The sequence below is a fragment of the Galleria mellonella genome, unplaced genomic scaffold (genome assembly GCF_026898425.1).
Source record: "Galleria mellonella isolate WM207_F2 unplaced genomic scaffold, CSIRO_AGI_GalMel_v1 utg312, whole genome shotgun sequence".
NCBI lineage: Eukaryota > Metazoa > Arthropoda > Insecta > Lepidoptera > Pyralidae > Galleria > Galleria mellonella.
In genome coordinates, this window is record NW_026442074.1 from 7,675,568 (window position 1) to 7,698,509 (window position 22,942).

A 22,942-nucleotide genomic window follows, 5' to 3' on the forward strand; every position below is an offset into this window, starting at 1 on the left:
AGTAATAATTTCAGGGAGATATCATACATACCATACTATTAAAAAATAAAATATTAATTATATATAATTAAACATATATTTTTTTTTAACAAATCAAGACACCAACCTAACCGCCTTATATTTTTATTCAAACAAGAATTTAGTAAAAAAAGAACTGTCCATTTTCTTTTCCAACAAAAAGATGCAAGTGCACTTTGCTCTCGATACACATGACTCATGATATGATAGTGACTGGACCGATTTAGCAATTTGTTTTCTTTTAAATCTTTTATAATAGTATGATTAAAGTTTTAGAGAAAAAAAATATTAGAATTGAACAACATCTTTCGAGACAGCTAGTCAAAAAATTATTTGTTGTCCTTATTAATCTTATGTGAAAGTGAAAGTGAATTTCTTTTTTGTTACCTCTTGGTACCATTTTTTACGCATTTACATTTAATATTTACACATACGCATTCTACTTTTTACCCCAATTACGAGGACGTAGTCGTGGGTAAAAGCTAAGATTCACTAAATAAATAATAATAACTACCTGTAGACACTTTATTTTATTCGTTCTATTTTATTTAAAAATTATATTGTTATATTTATTAAGTTGCTTGATTACCTGCGCTGTATAATGCAAATAAAGTACCTATATTCATTCATTCAAAGTCAATGAAGTCATTGTATTAAAATTTTAATATACATATTTATATAAATAAATATTATATATAAATGTATAATAACATATACAAGTATAAGTGTAGTTTATAGTATATTTTTTTTGTATGTATATAATAAGTTACCTAAAAAATTAAGAAAATGTCTTTTGCTCTGTATTAAAAACGTTGAGATGTAACATGTCGAGGACTGCGTAGTTTAAAATTAAATAAACTAGTATAATGTTTCTTTTTGTGTTATATAGTAATTTAATTTGGTGTTGCCATACAATGAAAATTATATAAAAACGTATTTGTACTTATAAAGCTATGTAGGTCCCGGCATAGAATAGACCATCCGTTCTTTTCCCGTGGGTGTGGTAAGAGGCGACTAAGGGAGCTTTTAGTGGAGGGATTAGAACTTAGAACATCACCAAAGCCAAACTGCGGTTGCCAACTCACCTGCCATGCGTAGCAACTACTGGCAAACCCATCCTAATAGGGGAGGCTATGTTCTGCAGTAGCTAGTTAACGGCTGATACAACAGCTTATAAATATATCTTGCAAGTATTATACATAATTCTTGACTATTATTATGAGTACACATTTATTATTATTTCAGCCGTTAACTGCCCACTGCTGAACATAAACCTTCCCCATAAGGGGGTTTTGCCAGTAGTTGCCACGCTTGGCAGACGGGTTGGCAACTGCAGTTAGGCTTTTAGAGATGTTTTATGAGGGACGCTGCTGCCCATCCCTCGACCTCTCTTAGTCGATGCTTACGACACCCACGGGAAAGGAAGAGGTGGCCTATTCTATGCCGGGACCATACGAACCATATTGAATACATTTTTGTATAAAGTATTGATAATTTTATTTATGTTTGATATAATGAAGCATGAGCACTTGCGCCAAGCAATAAGAAACACGTATTGAAATACACTTATACTTTTATTATATTTATCTATTACAATTTCCTCAGCCATATATATTACTTGTTACAAACACCCCAGAGAGAAACATACAGCGCCCTCTCGCTTACTCTACTGTCACTTCTCTTCCGTTGTCTATGTGTAATGTTGCAATTGTTAAAATAATAATTGTGGAGGCTGGAGATACCAAACAATTAAACTCAACATAAAGATATGTTCATACCTGCATATCATTGTTATTTACACTATATTTTTATATTAAGTCATAACACAGTATTAATATATAAATTTACTATCAAAAAAATTTTACGTTATCAATTAATTGCTATAATCTCAAGTGACTGACGATATGTACCTAATAAGTCAGTCGTATTTCTGTTTTATGCACATTCTGACAATTTTTATCAGAAGAATGATTTTTGTACACTGCCATTTGTATGCTACCGGCTACAATATGATAATATAATTAGTGTTATTTAGCTGTAATCTCATTTGAGTGAAAACTCGTATTTTTTTGAGAAATAAATATCCATAAAATAATTCATACTTACCTTCACTTTCTTAAATATATTTATGATATAGCTTAATATAATTACATTTTGAGAATTTATATAAATTTGTAAAAAAACATATAATAATATATCTATTATGTACACACGCCTTACATTTACGTGATATAAATAGAAAAACGAGTCCTTAAAAAAATTACTTAAAGAAAAAAAAAATCATAATTTGTACTTAATTGAATTGGTTTATATAGGTTACTCAAATCTACTTACCTATTCAGTTCTGCTTCTTATTCTGCTAAATAGACAAATATTTATAACAATACGTGCATAAATACTACTTAGCTAGTACGTCTATCTGTTACAAATGTTGTAATTATTTGTATAAAAAGAATGCATTTAAATATCTAAACACACAATAGGTTTTTTTAGAAGACGATAATAAAGTGGTAATTCCGCCTGCGCTAACGGTATACATTGGCGGGGTAACAATAAGGGGTGATAGATGATGATGAAACAGGCCAGTTGACCCATCGTGACGAATTTATAAGGAATGTAATGTAATGTAAATTAAACTCTATTTTCTGCGCTGATCCTCTCATTTGGGCCATTATGCGTATAAGTCAGACATTTATAAGGATTAATCAGGATGGTTCCCAGAGAGGACCTCATGGAGGTCCTAGTTTTTGAGAAACATAACTATGGAGAACCTATGGAATACAGTAGAACGGCCTTAGAAACTCGCAAAGTTATTGTATGGAAAATTTGGTTTTATCTCCAAGTTTTTATTTATTATTTTAGATAAGTTATTAAAATTCTTTTCTGCAGAAACCGATTTCATTTTGAATATAATGAGATGAACACGGAAGATTTGATTAAGAAAAGAATCATAATATTAGTTCAAAGTGGGTTAAAATACGTAGTACGTTATACTACGTCTATGGTTAAAATAATGCGTAGTAGACATATAAAATATACAGACGAATCTAAACCAATTGTTGTAATTTAGAATCGATATGAATATCCTCTAAAATATATAATATAAAATATATAGACCGATACAACGTCATAACCTTCAAGAAAAGAGCATATTCCGTTTTAAAAGGTCGGCAGCACACATGCGATGCCTATGGTATTGCGGGTGATCATGGGCTGCAGCAGTCACTTACCATCAGGTGATTCGCATGATCGTTTGCCCCGTGTTTATTTTTTTTTTATGGATGAAAATGGAATGGTAACACCGCCTGCGCTAACGGAATACGCTGGTGGAGCACCAGTGAAAGGTGATAGATGAGAATGAAAATAGGCCAGTTAGCCTATCACGATGAATTCATCAGGAATTAATCATGATAGTTTCCTCCAACCGCGAGGAGGTCGACCTAGTTGGGTATATTGCTAGCAATGGGATTCTGTCTCCATCACTAACAATCCCTTTCCCCCCTGCCCCCTGTGTTAGTATAATAATTAAAACTAACGTTGCTTCGCCCGCGTAAATTAGTATATAAAGTAATGTAAGTTCTAAAATAGAATATAACCTTTGCGTATACCAAATTTTATTCAAATCCGTTCAGTAGTTTTTGAGTAAAAGAGGAACGAACATCCGCTCATACATAGCTCTTCGAAAATTTCTGCGTTTATAATAATAGGTAGTGGGATTAGTCAGGATTTTAATCAACTTAAAAAAATAAGCATTAATTTAAGTGGCCAAACTACTTTCAAGTCTTGTAATTAAGCAATAAATGCACTAAAACCGAACTGGTGTAAATTACAAACAGCGGCACCAAAAGGGTTTCGCTTTCAAAGCCATACGCTCAGAAGAAACTAAAGAAAAAAATAATATAAAAGAAATGTAGAGGTTCGTCGTATCCGCCATGATTTTATGCAAAAGGGTTGGGGACTTGGGGATGGATTAAGTGCCACTTTACAGTACCGCCCCGCTGGTTGTACGTATTCGTTAAAAAAAAAATATGGCCGCGACATGGTAAGTCACGTATGAATACGGTCGCGTTCACACGTGTGATTTTTTCGCTGCGATTTTCTACTGTATCTGTACTTTGTAAAAAAAATAACATATCCATTTTAAACTGATTCAACAGATGTTCTGACAAAAGTAGTTTTTATGGGAAAAATAAAAATGGTGTTTTTGGGGCAGTTTTTCTGGGTTTTACATTCATAAAAACCTTCCTTGTACTTCGAACGTATATTTAAAAAAATAAAATTACCTTATTGTTCCATCCTTTTTGAGGTTTGCGCATAACGATTCATTTTTATTCATAACAATTATTTTGTCTAAATTATTCTTCTACTGGAGAATGATTTTTTTCCTTCATTTAATTTTCAGTTGATGATCCATGTTCTTCATCAATCAATTGATGACGTGACTCCAGCTTCTACAATGAATATCTAGCTCGCCTCGCCATCGCTACTCCGGTGAGGCTATATGAACAATGATGTGTGTAAGTACACAACAGCACCTGCTTACGTGTTTCGGTTTGAATGGCAATAAAACTACAAGGTACAGAGACAACACCTTAGTGTTTAGGAATGGCAACACATGATGGGTATCATGGACGACACAGTACATACTCTATTATATCCGTGGTACTGTTCATGTCTATAGGCGATGGTCATCACGTTCCATGAGGTGTGCCGTCAGCATGTTTGCTATTCTAAATTGCATAAAAAAAATTTTAAGCAAATTCGTTGACAATTCAGAATTAATTTTATTAGGGTTTCTTCATGGTCAACGCGCACGTGGCACCCCTAGTGTTACAGGCGTCAATAGATTACAGTGACCATTTATCATCAGACGGGCTGTATGCATAAAGTTTCCCCCATACTTGTCCTATATTAATAATAAATAATAATAATATTTATTTAATTAGACAACATAAGGCCCATTTTGTTAGTTACAAATTGACTTAACCTATGTTAGTAAATGAGCGGTCATAACGCTCTTACATTGATAACCTGTCCCACCCAATATTTTAGGATGGGACAGTCCATTTTATCAGCAATTGTCTTCAGGACACTGTTTGAGCTAACACGCACCCTACCCAACAGCGAAACAATTCGTTTGCGTCGTATTGCGTAAAAATCATCTGTACGCTCCCGTGCAAACATGTGTGACGCACTACAGTGACTAGGTAGCCCCAACAGTGCCCTGAAATTTCATAACGATTAAAATCGCTATTTTTTAGCAAAATCTTTTAAGAAAAAAATATTTTAAGGTTATCCGCCTGTTAGAAAAGCATTATAGTGGACGAAGGCTTACGAAGCTGGAATGAATAGGTATAACGTCTCTAGTCTGTAGATACGTCGAGTGTTGTCACCTCTCTCTTTAATCTTCTGATTACAGTTCCCTCAAAGTACATATAAAGTGTACGATGTACGAGCACAAAACGGAATCTTTTTTAACCGACTTTAAAAAAATATTTTTCAGTTTGACTCTAGAAAGACAATAAAATTCTGGAAAAAATCAAATGTGTTTTTTTTTTTGTGATGTTGCTAGATATTTTTGTCAATTTTGAATATTTATACAAAAATATACATTTATATTGGATTTTATAATAATAAATTTTCGTTTAAAAAATGAAGAATAGTGCTTCTTGCTTTTATAATAGGTGATAAGGGAATTTTAATTCCGCTCGCGATATCGGTTTATGCTGGGGGACACCAGTGAGGGACGAAGACAGGCCAATTAGCCCATCGTGGTATCATCGTGGATACGATCGTGATTTTTTTTTTATGGGTGAAAATGGTATGATAACCCCGCCTGCGCTAACGGGATACGCTGGCGGAGCACCAGTGAAGGGTGATAGATGAGAATGAAAACAGGTCAGTTAGCCCATCATGATGAATTCATCAGGAATTAACCATGATAGCTTCCAGGGAGAACCGCGAGGAGGTCGACCTGGTTGGGTATATTGCTAGCAATGGGATTCTCACTCTCCATTACTAACAATCCCTTTCCCCCCATACGATCGTGATTAATTCATAAGAATTAATCACGATCGCATCCAGAGGGTACCGTGTGAAGGTTGACCTGACAAGGTATACTTTTAGTAATGGGCCTCAAAGTTCCTATTACTAAAAATTAGGGGTGGATATTATATAGCAGTATCCATATATTTTACTTACAATATCTAAATACTTATTCAATAACGAGTATGTTAAAAGTATGTTATCAAAAAAATAATATTGAAACAGCCTTTTAGTATATTCGAAAATAGATATCCGAGCGATATGGGCAATATCGAAATGGGTGATGACCTTTTTTCCTTCATCAATATTCAGAGAAACCCAATATATAAAAATCGGATTGGTATTCACACGTACTAACAATGCCAATGGTGCTTCAGAATTGAAACGATCTGATAATCATATGACCAAAAAAGTCCTAAGTTTAGGTACTGGTTCAAAGAGGCGAGTAAGACTTTTTTAATAACTTTGTAGTCTGGAATCAACAGTGACTTAAAGAGGATTCTATCCAAACGACTAGATAAGGCAGGATAGAAGTGCCTAGCGATGGATGATGAGCAAATCAAATCTCAAATGTAAAGGGTTTAATAAGGCTAGGCAGGGAGACAGAGAGAGCATACTCATTAGTGTGTTATATGTATTAATACCAACTTAACAAAACCTATTTTTGTGACAGGAATATATATGTATATAAAAGAAGAGAATGCTATATAGGTAACATTAAATCTGTTTTTATACCATATCTTTTGTACATGTGTTTAATAAAGTATACTAGGTACGCATGCACCAAATTACCACTAGTGGTCACGTACTCGTGACGTCAACACTTGGAAGTACTATAATAGGGTTATTTGATATCTATTTTCTGCATAATAGAGTTTCCTAATCATGACAAATGTTGCATTACGCTCTTGAATGACCATGTCACGGTTAAAGGTCTATCAACGAGTACTCGAAACTATTTTATGATTGCATTTGTTCGATAATATAAATTTATTGTTATATTACTTGCCTTGTCTATTAGAGTATAATGCCCCCATTTTGGTTTCCACCTAAAACATTATTTAGTCTATATCTCATACACCTAATAGTAATTTGCTACGGAAAGAAGAGATTGTTAGTAATGAGGACTAGTGGTCTTAATGCTAGCAATATATTCTGTCAGGTCGACTTCTACGCGGTTTCCCTTGGAAGACATTCTGATTTACATTTAATTAATTCGTTACTATGGGTCAACTTTCTCTTCATCTATTATCCCTTACTACCTGGTGTCCAACCGTTAGCACTATGTATATTTAAATTTTTAAGAGGTTTATTAATAAACTCGTTGAAAATTGAAAAATTACTTTATACTTAACACCATACGCTTATTTACTGGCCATAGAGGCATAACGCCATAATCTTCAGTAACGGCAAGGCATAAATAACATGTGCATCATAGTGTAGTCTGTGATGCCTATGGTGCTGTTCATGTATACGAGGTTTGTCCGGAAAGTACGTATAAAAGTTTTTTAAAAATTTTATTTTACAATTATTCAGGTAAATCAATTTTATCCCCTTCAAAGTACTCCCCCTGTGACATAATGCACTTGTGCCAACGCCGTTTCCACTGTGAGAAGGCTCCTTGAAAGTCCTCTGGTTGTAGGTTTCTCAGCTGCCCCGTCGTAGCTTTTTTTATCTCATTTATGTCCCCCAAATGCCGCCCCCGAAGTACCAATTTGGTTTTTGGGAACAAGAAGAAGTCACACGGGGCCAAATCCGGCGAATAGGGGGGTGTTCGGTCACCGTAATGGAATTTTTACTCAAAAACTCACGGACAACAAGAGAGGTGTGGGCAGGGGCATTGTCGTGGTGAAGAATCCAACGCCCCTCTCGCGCCAATTCTGGACGAACTCGTGCCACACGAGCTTTGAGGCGTCTGAGCACATCGACGTAGAATTTTCCATCAACTGTCTGGCCTGGAGGGACGAATTCTTGATGGACAATCCCCCGAACATCGAAAAAAACAATCAACATTGTCTCGGCCCTCTCTGAATCTTTTTAGCCACTTGTGGACGGTTGGTTCCTTCACAGCATCATCCCCATAAACTGTTCTGAGATCGGCAAAAATTTCACGGCCATTCTTGCTGAGTTTCGAGAGAAACTTGATTACGACGCGCTGCTCTTCAACGGAAGCGGGCTCCATGCCGACGGGGTTTCGTTAAGAGGTAACTTCACAGATGGCGTGACAAGCCAGTTCGCACCGCACGGCGGTCAGACCAGAACTGAAGCATTGTTAGGGACATAAGGAAGGGGTCCTGCGCTTACCTGGCCTCCCCACTCCTCTTTCTCGCATTCCAGAACACTTTTATACGAACTTTCCGGACAGACCTCGTATAGACACGGTCGAACGAACGGTCAGCTTGTTTCTTATTCTAAGTTGAAAAAAGTATCACAATTAATAATAAATACACATATTTATACTTTATCATCACAATTTTAAAGAATAAACCTACTTAAAATACCTATAATAACCGTTTCATTAAACGCTATTAAATCGCTATATATTCAATAAAGATAAAAAATGAACAAATTATAGACGTGAAATATTAGATTTTTTTTTATTACTTATTAAGTAAAAATTGTACAGGTACATTTTTAAAGATCGGTAGGTAACATTATGAATATTTAATTAACGATATAAAATAACCGCGTCGTAATAAAAATATGTTAATGTTCGGTAGTATGCTTATATTACTTAGGTGCCTTAATTACGTACACTATGCACTTGTAATGTGTAAACACTTCAGGGCTTCTTTTTATTTTATGATTACCATTCTTAAACAACGATTTTTCACCAATGTCATCAGGATTAGAAACATAAAATGCCTCGTATAAATCGCGAGAAATAGCTAAATGATAATAAGTATATGATTGCGAGATAAAATTTTATCTTATTGTGTTGTCGCATAACAACAATTCGATAGAAAATTAATTACCAAAATAATTTGCCTACGTAATACGTTAAGTATTTAAGAATACAGGTACAAAAGTGATAAAATCAATTCTTTGTTATACTCGTACAACGTATTGGCCACAGCCTTGTTCCAAATTATCACTTATAAGATAGTATTTGTTTGACTCTCGAAATTGTTGGTAGTGGCGATGTGGCTTGTGATATTATATTTATTGTTCGGAGATGCACAATCAGGTTTATCAACTGTTACTGGCCGAATTGAAAATGTGATCAATGAACGGACCACTCTAATTGAAAATGAAATTAAAATGATGTTTGGAAGTGATATAAATCTCAGTGATAGTGAAGAAAAAGTAAATGAAATTATAATGAACTTGAAACACGAAGAGTTAGACATTGGATTTGAAGAGCCACAACTGTTTAATGTTTCAAAACATTTTTTTGAATATAAAGATGAAATAAAAAAAAGTAAGCTATTTCAATTAATTAAACAGATGCCAAAAGGAGCAATCCTGCATGCCCATGACACGGGCATTTTAAGTCCAGATTACGTTTTACAGTTGACGTATTGGGAAAATTTGTACGTTTGTTTCGAAGGAGATGATTTGCGCTTCTTGTTCTCGAAAAGCATTCCAACAGATACTTGTGATAGCCAATGGCAGTTACTGAGAGACACGAGATTCTCTTCTGGCGACGTAGAAATATTTGATGCTAAGCTAAGGAAATATTTTACTCTTGTAATTGATAAACCAAATGAAGTGTACACTGATATTAATCTTGTGTGGAACGCATTTCAAAATTATTTTATTAGGACTACTTCATTAATTTGTTACAAACCTGTTTGGGAACAATACTTTTACGATGTTCTTAAAGCTTTGAGAGAAGAAAACGTCATGTATATAGAAATTCGTAGTACATTGCCTGAATTGTATGACTTAGATGGAAATGTTTTTGATTCAGTTGTAACTGCACAATCATATAAGAATGTTTTAGATAGATTCCTTGTTGACTATCCAGACTTTTATGGCGCTAAACTTATTTATGCCCCACTACGAATGGTTGACGCTTCAACTGTTAAAAACTATATAGAAATAGCTAAAGAAATAGATTATACAATACCTGGATTTTTAGCTGGATTTGATTTAGTTGGTCAAGAGGATTTAGGTGCTCCTACAAAAGAATTTTTGGAGGAACTGGTTGAAGGTCGTAAATATTTGCAATACTTTTTTCATGCCGGTGAAACGAATTGGAATGGAATGAGTACTGATGAAAATCTTTTCGATGCGATAGTGTTAGGAACAAAGCGCATTGGTCATGCATTTGCATTATCTAAACATCCCATTTTGATTGACGAAATTAAAAAGAGAGATATAGCTATAGAAGTGAATGTGATATCAAATAATGTACTCAAATTAGTAGACGATGTAAGGAACCATCCACTAGCTTCTTTTTTAGCTCAAAATCTTCCAGTTGTATTATCAAGTGACGATCCCGGGATTTGGGAAGCTGATATTTTGTCTCATGATTTTTATGTTACTTTTGTTGGTGTTGCAAGTCGACACGCAGATTTAAGACTTTTGAAAAAACTTGCTTTGAATTCTTTATATTATAGCACAGTTAAGAATAAAGACAAACTTGTACATGAATTTGAAATACGATGGACTAGATTTATTGATTCTGTAATAAAAAATAGTTGGTGAGAATAGCTTTGTATATAAATTCAAAAGAATAAATGTACTTACCTATGTACCTAAAGCAAATCTAATTAATTATCTTTATTAATTACTCGAAAGAAATCAATTTTGGCGCTGGAATTACTTGGATTAATTCCATCTTTTCTCATTTTCTGTGGGAACACCGGCACTATTTCAGGAACGTGTATAACTTTTCAGTTCCGGAGATTTTGTCTAATGTTAATAAATGAATTTCGCATCTAAACGTTAGAAGAAGAAAAGGAAGATTATTAGGTATTATTTATTAACTTATGACTTAGTAAATTTTATAATAAATAATTTATTTTTTACTATTATTTATTTCCTTTTTAATATTTATAATATAAAATTTAACGTTTTGCCCGAGGTAGACCTCATATACAATTCACCTGCTTAGGTACATAAGTACCTACCCAAGTAGATGAATTTTATATTACTTGAATAAAATTAAGTAAGTAAAGACATGACGAGGATATAAATCCCCGAAACTAGACTTGCATTACTATGTTTCGGTGACATTACATGGTACGAGGATTGTATCCCTGGCTTAATCCAAAGGACAGGCATGAATTCTTACCACTTTCTTATTTGTCATTCCATGAAAAACATATGTTGAAAATAAGTAAATTCTTAATTTAATCAAAGTTGAATGTAGTGTCTTAATAATTGATATATGAGAGAACAGGTACGATAAGTGACTGATAAAATTGTTGATAATCAATCTATCTCATTCTTGTCTTATGGCAAGATAGAGTTGTCTGGAACTATGTAAGCGTATGCGGATAAAATATCTAAAGATTAAGATAGTACTATAAATAACTCCAGTATTTTTATGAACGATAATGGAATGGTGACCGCATGCGCTTTTGATTTACGATGCGAGAGAGGATGAAGTCTCTTCAGTTGGAGCATTATGACCAACTCTCACCATGAATTAATCACGATGATTTTCAAGGGGACCGCATAGAGGTCAACTTAACAAAGCAAATTGCTAGTAATAGTTGTTTTTCTTTACTAACAATCCTTTCTCCAGAACATCAATTTTTAGGTGCAGGTACAAAAAGACAGTAAGTATATGAATTATATTATTTATTAATGTTTATTTATTTATTATTTTTTAATACACATCTAAAGTGTACAAGGCGGACATAATGCTAAGAGCATTTTCTTTTAGTCAACCTTCAATAATATAAATAAAACAGGTACTAGAATATAAATGGAATAACAATATAAACAATAATAAGTGATAGCTCGTATATAATATTCGTATATTTCATAACTATATTTGATATTCATGCTCTACATATATTGTTACATGTACATACATTGTTAGTATTTAAAAGCTTTCTAAATATTTCTTAGAAACATTATGATACTAAACTCAGAATATCAATCAGGTATAAAAAGATTAACATGCGTTAGCTTGTGAAATATCTCAGCACTTTAAACATAGTAACAATTTATTGTACATCATTAAAAGCACCTTACCTAATAATAATACATATACAAGTGTAAAAAGTATATATGAACATTACATTAATTACTATTTAGTTATACCATGATCCCTATTTGCATCCTAAGAATAAAACATCATTCACACAGTGCTGCAAGCATGAGTTATCGAACTCCGAGCCGTACGGACCCGGAGAGGATCTGAGACGAACCATCGTTTATATTACTCCATTGTATTATATACATATTAGTATTCATACTTGGACAAAACTAAAATCATGTCTAACATCCATGTTATACCTATGCCGGTTATGATTGAAAACATTACGCTCGAAGTTGTCGACGAGTATGTATACATGTGACGATTTGTCCGACTATGTACAATAAGTCCAACTTCAATCGAGAGGAGGGAAAGGGATTGTTAACAATGGAGTTTGATAGCCCCATTGCTAGCAATATGCCCGATTAGGTCGACCTCTACGTGGTTCCCCCTGGAAACCATCGTGAACAATTCTTATTGATTCGTCACGATGGGCTAGCTGACCTACTTCGTCCTCACCTATCATCCTTCACTGGTGCCCCGCCAGTGTATACCGATAGCGCAAGCGAAATTACCATACCATTATCATCCATAAAAAAAAAACTCGGACCGAGAGGTCAACCGACGAATCCAATTCGACTGGGCAGCGTTCGCAGCATGCTGCATGCAAGTGGCTCAGGACCGTTCCTTATAGCAGTCTATGAGGGAGGTCTATATTTAGCAGTGAACAGTTAACGGCTGATATGATGATGGTGATATGAAGCTTGTGACGATGGTTTTCCCCAGATGTGCTCGAATGGCTCAATGTTCGAAACCCTAAGCCTCAGACAGAACTGTGACCGGAGGTGTGTGAATGGCACTTTATTCTTATTTATATGATACATAAACCTCAATTTCTACAAGGCCATTGTATCAGTAAACTGCAACTATAGTACGCTGACATTGCACAATATGACGGCATTAGACCTGCGCAAACGTCAGAGAAAACAACACTTTTCTATTAAAATAAAATTACAAATAAGCTGACGGCACGTCTTACAGAAGCACATTTTTTTTAAACAGAAGTCATATTTTTTTTTTATAGATGATAATGGAATGGTGACGGCGCCTGCGCTAACAGTATACGTTGGTGAGCCACCAGTGAGGGATGATAAGTGAAAATAAGGCAGGTCAATTAGCCCATTGTGATAAATAGTCCTTGAATTCAGCTCGATGGTCGACCTTACAAAATACTTTGCTCGTAATGGGACTGGTAGACATTACTAACAACCCTCCCCCCCCCCCCCCCACACAGAACTAATATGATCATATAACATTTTTCTGTTTAAACGTTTCAAGCAGAAATAGAGCTATCATTGCATAAGTAATTATTGTCATTCATAGCATAACTGTTACGGTAACTGTGGCGGTAGAAACACGAATTCAATGAGCGTGGAAAATGAAATTAAATAAAATCTATTATTTTGATTAATAAGTAAATCTAAACAGTGCAATTAAGAATAAAATACTTTATTAGTAGATTATGTTGCCGTACAATTAATTGCCAAGTCATTATAATTCTTATAGAAATAAAGATGTCTAATATTAATACGATCACTATAAATGTTCCTAGGTAATTAATTTGATAATAAATTATAACAAAGTTGTTGAATAGATGCTTCCATACATACAAAATAAAATAACTAATTTGGTTTTATATAAGATCTCTGAACTTTTTGTAATGGAAAAAGTGGTATTTTTTACATTTTATATTTTTTATGGGATATGAAAACTCGAGAATGTAGTCGATTCTGAAGCACTATTTATTTCTAAATTAACGTTAATTACAGAGTAATAATTGTTCCAAAATATTTTTTAATGAAAATATTTTACATTTACTTTACATCTAATTACAATAGAATATAAATTATCTTTATTTACATACATTTGTTTACAAGCTCTTTAAAATTGTCCTTAACGCAGGGCCGTAGCTAGACCCAAATTCAAGGTAGGTCAATATAACTTTTTGGTAGGATAGAAGCTATAATTAAGTGACTTCGAAAAAGCGAATCTGTCTAATTTTCTTGGAGCCTTTTATTTTAAGGTAGAGTGTTGGGCCTTTTTAGGTAGGGCATTGCCCCTCAATGCCCAACGCCTCCTAGCTACGGTCACACCTTAACATGATGTTAAAGTTATTGATATCAACCCACAAACAAATTGAAATCCTTTGAAAATATTATAATATTAATATTATTATGAATTATAATAGTAGAAAGTATTTTTATAAAATAAAAATATCTGCATGCCTAATGTTTAAGGCAATTAAACAGGTGCCGAATTGAACACCACGTGGCGTACGTCAATAATTTTAAGACTTTAATGCAAATAAACTCATTTCATTTCATAATGTAATAGCCAGTTACAATGTAATAGTATAGGAAGCTCAAAATTGTTTCTTACTTTTTGAATCACATATTTTTATTTTTTTAAAAACAGTGCTCGATTTCACTATTAGAGTACTTCTTTAAAATAATACTAGTAATTTCAATTTAAACCAGTATTCAATCGAAGTAAATTCTTATACTTTTTTATTACTAAAAATTGACACGCAAAAGTCCTGACCCCTACTATAATTCGTATCTAAAAGTCCACTACGTCTATACATTTCTGCGCCATTAATTAAATCTACTTAACAACTATTTTGTCCTATCTAGCTAATCTCTCTTAAAAACCGTGTTCTGAATACTAAGCAGATATATCATTATTTGTAATAAAGGAGACATGATTTTGAATCGCACAAATATGCTAGTGTTTTTATTTAAAAAAAAATGTGTGGATTTTAGGAAATCTAGTCATACTTGTTTTGACATTTCCTATATTATCGTACTCATTAAAGATTTTAACGATGCGCGAATTTACTAATACGAGTACTACTTATTCGACTGAGCAATTCATGCGAATCATTCGAATTTTTTTTAAATAATTCGATCACTAATTTCGTTCACTATACACTTTTACTAATCGCTAACATAATTCATTAGTAGTTGTCAATGCACAAGTCGGTACGAACGCAGGCGTTTCGACCCGATCGCTAGAATGGCCTTTTTCTTTGTAATGTTTATATTTAGTATTTAAAAATTAAAAGTATCGAACTCATCTGTTAATGAAGTAATAAAGTGTAGTCAGCAAACGTAGTCGATTGCTGGAATGACGAAATTGATTTTTTTAGTCGTTCACTATTTGCTATTTTTAAGGTAGTGATTGATAGGGAATTTTTTTTGTTTTCATTACTAGTGGTTTGGGTCGAATTACTTATTAATAAAATAATTCGAATACTAAAATTACTAATTACTAAATATTCGAATACCAAAATCATTCGAAATCGCGCACCGTTAGTCGTTTTATACACGTAGGTATCTTATTAATTATAACAAAAAATAACACACATAAATTAATACCAACTTTAATACTAGACCTCAATAAAGGTCAATTGTGATATTATATAAATTTATCATAATATATTATGTTATCTTATTCGTATAATTGTGTTACTGACTGTTATTCGAGGCTTTGCACGCGTTAATTTATATATAAAAAATTCAGTACTAGATGTAAGGTATGTCATCTTCACTGATTTAAATCTATTATATTTACAATTACTTAATTAACGTGGATAATGAGAATATCTTAATTTACAAGCTGTTTTCATACGTGTATTTACATTTATCATTTTATCATTACATTATTCATTTAATCAGTGTGCCTAGTTTCATATTCAAAATTTCACCGAGTACCAAATATGATATCCGCTTTCTAAATTATTAATTAATTATCCATATTTTAAAATAATTTAATTTACGCGTTACATTAAATAGTACAAATTTATACAACTATGTAATAGGTATACCTAATTATTCATGGCAATAACTTCTTTTAAAAATTTCTCCCATTTTCTGTTAAAGATTTTAAATAATTTTGTTTTGCCTTTATCATTTAACGCACTGTATTTTATAGAGTTTATTACCAATTGCTTGAGCATACGCAGATCGGCATGTTTGCTAGCAACTCCAGAGAAAGCCAAGTAGAAGTCGTGGGACATAGGATCTGCGTCCCAAGCCCCTGGGTCATCGCTAGATAAAACTACTGGTAGACCAAGTGCTAAATATGAAGCTAATGGATGATTTCTTACATCCTGAACCAAAGATAAGACAACATTTGATATCACATTGACTTCTAACGCTATATCTTTCTCTTTTATTTCTCTTAGTAATGTAGGATGTTTAATTAGGGCAAAAGCGTGACCTACCCTTTTAGATCCTAAGAGTATAGCATCGATCAAATTTTCATCAGTAGATGTCCCAAACCAGTCAGTCTCTCCACCATGGAAATAGAAATTTATTCTGTCCTTTGCTTCAAACAGAGCTGGATAGAATTCAAACAGTGGCTTTCCTATGTCCTCTTGACCAACTAAATCGAAACCTGCAAAGAACTCAGGCATTTCATCTTTTAGTTTATTAGCTAATTCTAGGGCAGTCTGAATTTTATTTAACGTCGCTTTACGATGATGTGTCAAAATCATCTTAACACCAACAAAATCTGGATAATCTTCCATAAATTTCTTCGTAACTTGTTGATATAACTTCGCGAGATATAGCCCTTGATGTATTGTTCCATCTAGTTCATATAGGTAGCTTAATCCTGTTCTTATTTCAATATACATAATATTATCATCATAAAATGACTTTAAAGCTTTGTAGAAAAATTTCTCGCGTACAGGTCTATAACGGATTAAAGATTTGATATTGTGAATGACTTTATTAAATCGATTCCATGTAAAATTAATATCAGAGTTCATAATATCCTCATTTTCTGTGTACAATGTAAAGAAAGTCTTCAATTTTGAGTCGAAGAGTTCAATGTCATTTGATGCATTTCTAAGTTCACTTAGGAGACTCCACTCAAGCGGGCAAGGTCGTTCGGGAACCGTGATGGAGAATTGTAAATCTAAATGGTCATCCGTATAACAAGCATATAAGTGGTCCTCGTAAGTCAATTCTATCAATTTATCAACATGTAGCATTAGAGAACTGTGTAAATGCAAAGCAGCACCTTTTGGCATCCGCTTAATAATTTGATACACCTTCGATTTGTAGATATGATTTTTATAAGTAAAATAATGTTTTGAAAAGTTAAAGTATTGTGGATTGTTGAAAAATTCATCGGACTCTTTTTCCTTCCAATGCATTAATATCTTATTGACCGTTTCTTCCTCCTCGTTCAAAATCAACGTACCGCCGAGAGAAAGTTCGTATTCTTCGGCAAGTATATTACTTCTGTTCAATAAATAGTTGTTGACATTAATGAACCTCGCTTCGTATCGTCTCATAAAAAATAAACACAGAGCACTGTATATAGCGAACACATACATTTTACGGATGGACACTCACAAGTTAACTGTGACACTTTGATCTCGCGTGCCTTCACCAAGTACTGAGTCGCGTATGCGTAATTCTTTGATATTTATAGAATAGAGCCAAACACCAACGTCAAAATACAGACCAGAAGAGACCCGCAACGGAGAATTGATATTCGTGCATACGAATACTATTCTTAGAATTTATTATCATATCACAATTCCATAGTGTATTCTCGAATTCACAAAAATATGTCATATTTATCAAGTACGTCACAGAAATATAAACACTTAGGGGTCTTGTATTTTGCTTGTTTTGTTACCAACATCGGAAGACCACCTAGAGTGGGAAAACCTCTTATAACCCAACGAATTTCACAGGAGTATAATACAAATTTGCTATATATTTTCTATTTATTCTAAACTCCTTTTTGGTTATGACTTCGTTCGCGCGACCAAGATTCATTGATTGATCGACATAAAACTTGGCGTATGTTCTTTTTATATCCCAACTAGATATAGATACTATGTATACAGTATACAAAATTTCATAATGATTGGTTGAACCGTTAAAACGCCAACAAATAAACAGACTCACTTTCACATTTATTTCATTATTATTCATTTAACTTACACTTTGCATATATAATATTAGTAAGAGTATATCTGTCTTTACGCTAGGACTTTTAGTGGATAAATAGAGAAATCAAATATCAAAAGGCTTCTATAATGAGAGATGTGTGTGTAACAAACACGGATCTCTTGACTCATTCATCGTTCGATACCTACAAACGTTACATTTGGCGAAAATAATATTTCCTTTTATTTTTTAATTAATTAATTAATTGCCCTTAATTTTGCCGCCCGTCATTATTGTCAGTCTTTACACTTGCCCAGCTTACCACTTACTTTACTATTACCTTAAATGTACCATTTTGGAATATTCCTATAATTTGTATTAACTTTATCTTCAAAATTGCCTATTAATTGTTGTTCAATGATAATGTTTGCGGTAACTGTTGTTTGATCTTAACGGAATTCTTATGAACTTACTATATTTGTTGTTTCCGACAATTGTTACGATTTCGGCGGACATCTTTTTCAAGGGGACTAAGACTAAAAGAGAAAAGAAGATTTCTAAGTATTAAATCGAAACAATAGTCGGAAACCACAATAATAGTAAGTTCGTAAATTTCCGTTATATATATCGTTAAAAATTAAATACAAGTTTTAAAAATAATATTGTTTAATCTTCTTTATACAATTTCATAGGAAATTAACTACCGGATTAGGTCTCCGCTACACTACGCTTGTAGCAGTCGTAGGTCGATAGCAAGATAGTCTTCTGACATAGTGTAAATCCGTGTAAATATTCTTTTATTATTCCGCATTCTAAATTCGAATATTTTCATTTTAAAGCGATGTAGCAATCTATCGTGTCTCCTCATTCTAATTCCAAATAAATTTATTGTAATATGTCCGCAAAACATCTGGTCGTCTGTCGCTGTGTGTTTACGATGAAATAACTAGTTATTTTTTTGGATGCAAAATGTACCTATTACATCGACACTTCGTCTCAAACTAGCGCACTTTAAATAAGTATAATTACAAACACGATCAGCCAGTTTTATTCTGTTAACATTTTATTATATATATTACTTATTTATTTTCAATATAAATTTAGTAAGACACTATAGTTTTTATAACTATTTATACAGCATGTACCGACAAATTTATTACAACAATCGGCAGTAAGCAAAAAAGAAAATGATCGAACAAGATTGTATAGAAGACCAGATTGGCAGGTAGGTTCACAAGAAATCAAACAGCAACGTGTTACGCAAAAAATGTGGTAACTGATATTGAATTAAGTTTTTTTTTAACACAATATAATTTTTGTTATCCATAAACCTTATTTTTTATTAATATTATAAGTCTGAAAATAAGTATGTTTGTTTATCGCAATTCGTTATGAAGTTTTCTTTAATATAAAGAGAAGGAGCTAGATTTTACGATGTCGATCGGACGCACGGCTTTTTTTTATACAACTTAGAATGGCAAACAAGCTGACGGCCCACCTGATGGAGAGTGGTAACCGTCGCCTATAGACATGAGCAGTACCATGGATATAACAGAGTATACTGATTCGCCCATGATACCCCCCATGCGTTGCCATTCCTGAGGATTCAGGTGTTATTCCTCTGTACCCTGTAAATTCACGCCATATCCCATCCTTCAAACCGAAACACAGCCATGCAAACACAACTGCTTCACGGTAGAAAAACGAATGGGACAGAAGTACCCAAGCAATCGATTTTTGCACAAAGTCTCCCTAAGGTAAGACTTCGTGGGTAAGCACTAGTAGTTAACAATCTTTACTAATATAACAAATGAGAAAGTATAATTGTATACTTTTTAATACTTGGCATTTTAACAATCCGACCTATTAACATCTAAGTATTATTTATAATTTTTTTATAAATAGGTGCAATTTCATTATACTCAATATGTATCGACGTGGTACCTAATAAGTACATAGGGGGGAAGGGATTGTTAGTAATAGGCTCTAACTGGCCCATTGCCAACAATATACCCTATCAGGTCGACCTCTACGTGGTTCCCCCTGGAAATCATCGTAGTTAATTCTAGTGGAATTCATCACAATGGGCTTACTAACCTGCTCTCATCCTCACCTATTACCTCTCACTGGTGCCCCGCCAGCGTATACCGATAGCGCAAGCGGAGTTACCATTCCTTTATCACCCATTAAAAAAAAATACAAGTACATTGTTAGTGATCGGGTTTAGCAGTCTCGTTGCTAGTAATAAATGGTATATTATATTAAGTCGTCCTTCACGCGATTTCCCCTGGAAACCACCATGGTACTTTCTTGAATTCATCACGATGGGCTAACTGATCTGCTATCCTCACCTACCATCTCCACTGGTGCCCCGCCAGCGTATAGCGATAGTGCAGGCAAGGCAAGGCAATTCCTTTTTTATGAATAAAAAAAAAATACAAGTAGATTTTGCTCAATAAAAAAACAGAAGTGACTATAATCACGATTAATGTCATATTGTAAAAATAATTGACGTGTATTTTTTATCTAAATTGGTAAACTTGTTTCGGAATCAAATTATAAGTCAGGTTTGCGTTCACGTCACATTTACATAAAAACTTCTTGACAGGAACAAAATTAATATAGATCCAACATGGGAGAAAACGCTACAGATTATAAAAAAAAAATCAAATATTCAGAATTGCTTAAGATATCGTGTTACATACGTATATTTGCAATGACTGATGGAGGGCGAGGAATGGGCGGTAGCGTTCCTCTTAAAACATTTCCAAAGCCTAACTGCGGTTGTCAACCCGCCTGCCAAGTGCGGCAACTACTGGCAAGACCTGCTAAGGGGGAGGCTTATGTTCAGCAGTGGACCATTAAAGGCTATAGATATAAATGCCAAATAATTGCTGGGATATGATTAGCAATGGGGCGATTATTCCCCATCGCAAAATATACCTTTGCCCTAGTAACGCAGTCGGAGTTATTCTTGCATATTTCCTTTTCATATTTTTGCTTAAAAAAAGTCATAAGCTACTTGAAGGATTACTAAGGAACCCCAAAACCTTGGTGCAATTAAATATTCTCTTCCCCAACTTTGGTAACTTATTGTTGTTTCGATTTATTTATCTACGCTTTCGTGACCTTTGACTCTGAACTTGTTTGTTTATTATCAATTTTACCGACCTCACAAAATGATGTCATGACCTTATTTGTTGCATTTTCTTTAGCTTATTATTCTTGGGTAATTGTAAGTAACAAATGTGTTACTATCAAATGAAACCAAAAAGTATTTCGCAAATTTTGTATCTTTTTTTATGGGTAAACATGGAATGGTAATCCCATCTATACTATCGCTATATGCTGGCAAGACAATAATGAGAGATGATGGATGAGGTCGAAAACAGGTCAGTTAGCCCATCGTAAATTTCATAAGACACAACCACGATGGTTTCCAGGAGTTTGTGTGGAGGTCAACTTATAGGCTATATTACTACCAATGGGGCTGATAAACAATCTCTTTCCCCCAAATTCGGTATTAATCTTCTTCCTTAATTCATGAAGAGCGATTAACGTATTATATTATATTTTTGGAATCTAGTTAACAATTAAAAACATACCTATATCAAATTTAGTTCAAATTATTGAAGTTAGACAATTTAATCTCTATTCTTGCTGTAAATCTTTTCAAGACAAATTAATGGAATGATAGAAATAATAAATGGAATACATCAAAACGTAATCCAGAATTGCATTTATTGTGTTAATGTAAGATATTCATACATCCTATTAATATTATAAATGCGAAAGTACGTAGGAATGTATGAATAGATGTATGGAAGGAGAGATAAATGTTTGTTACTCTTTCACGTAAATTTGGTACACTAGTAGCTTATATCATAACTTACATAGGATATTTTGTATACTGATGTGGGTAAAGCCATAGAAAAGAGCTATTTATTTATAGTTTTGATTACCTATAGCAAAAATGATTTTTATAATAATTTGCTATATTATTTAAATAGGCGTTACTCTTTTGTTTATATTTATTATGATTTTTAATTATATTTTATAAATATACAGACATCGTTTGTATACAGTTTTATTATAATAGTAAGACGTATGTAGGGTATTTCTTTATAATTGATTAATTTATCGATTTAGATGCAACAGTTGTTTTAGTCAATAAACTTGGGTAACCGATATAAGCAACTACAAAAGTGTATAGTCATCTACTGGCTTATTTTTAACTTATTATAATTAATTTACAAAAAAAAACTAATTTATAGAAAATTTACTTTTATCTATTAATTATTTTACTTTTCTTTTATCTCCCTCCTACTATTAATTATTGTTTTTCTTTTTTTAATTGTATAATTTGAAAGCGATTTATTTTGTTTAATTGTTATTTAAACACATATCAGTTGGAGACCTGTTGATCTCTACTGCAGATTTTAACCTATTTCAAATACCAACTCCCCACAACAAAGTTTCGTATTAGTTTAATCTTATCTTATATTTATTTTTAATTAGCTTTTGCCTTTTATTTCTTACGCGTGGATTTCAGAAGTAGGAAAATCAATAAATTGGTCACTTCTGTATGGCATATCAGGATAATTTAGGTTTTATTCCAAATTTTTAGTTAACCCTTGAAAAGCACAACTGTAAAAACTACATTAAATTTATATAGGTATTATATATATATTTTTAAAGTACATGATATTACATTATTTATTTACATGATGCCAGAACAAATATACGAACA

General features: G+C 33.2%; 2 protein-coding genes across 2 annotated transcripts; one reads left to right on the forward strand and one right to left on the reverse strand.

Moving 5' to 3' along the window:
- Positions 1-9,111: 9,111 nt before the first annotated feature.
- On the forward strand, positions 9,112-11,045 carry LOC113519540 (adenosine deaminase 2-like). Its single transcript, XM_026904654.3, has one exon. It carries the CDS (start codon positions 9,205-9,207, stop codon positions 10,714-10,716), a length of 1,512 nt encoding a protein of 503 aa, XP_026760455.2. The 5' UTR covers positions 9,112-9,204; the 3' UTR covers positions 10,717-11,045.
- Positions 11,046-11,800: 755 nt separating this feature from the next.
- Positions 11,801-17,676, reverse strand: LOC113514903 (adenosine deaminase 2-like). The gene has a single exon (XM_026898995.3). The coding sequence runs from the start codon at positions 17,625-17,627 to the stop codon at positions 16,107-16,109; it is 1,521 nt and encodes a 506-aa protein (XP_026754796.2). The 5' UTR covers positions 17,628-17,676; the 3' UTR covers positions 11,801-16,106.
- Between the last annotated feature and the right edge of the window lie 5,266 nt (positions 17,677-22,942).

Bases quoted from the DNA above. Each gene is read 5' to 3' on its own strand.
- LOC113519540 (XM_026904654.3), top strand. From the start codon at position 9,205: ATGTGGCTTGTGATATTATATTTATTGTTCGGAGATGCACAATCAGGT.
- LOC113514903 (XM_026898995.3), bottom strand. From the start codon at position 17,627: ATGTATGTGTTCGCTATATACAGTGCTCTGTGTTTATTTTTTATGAGA.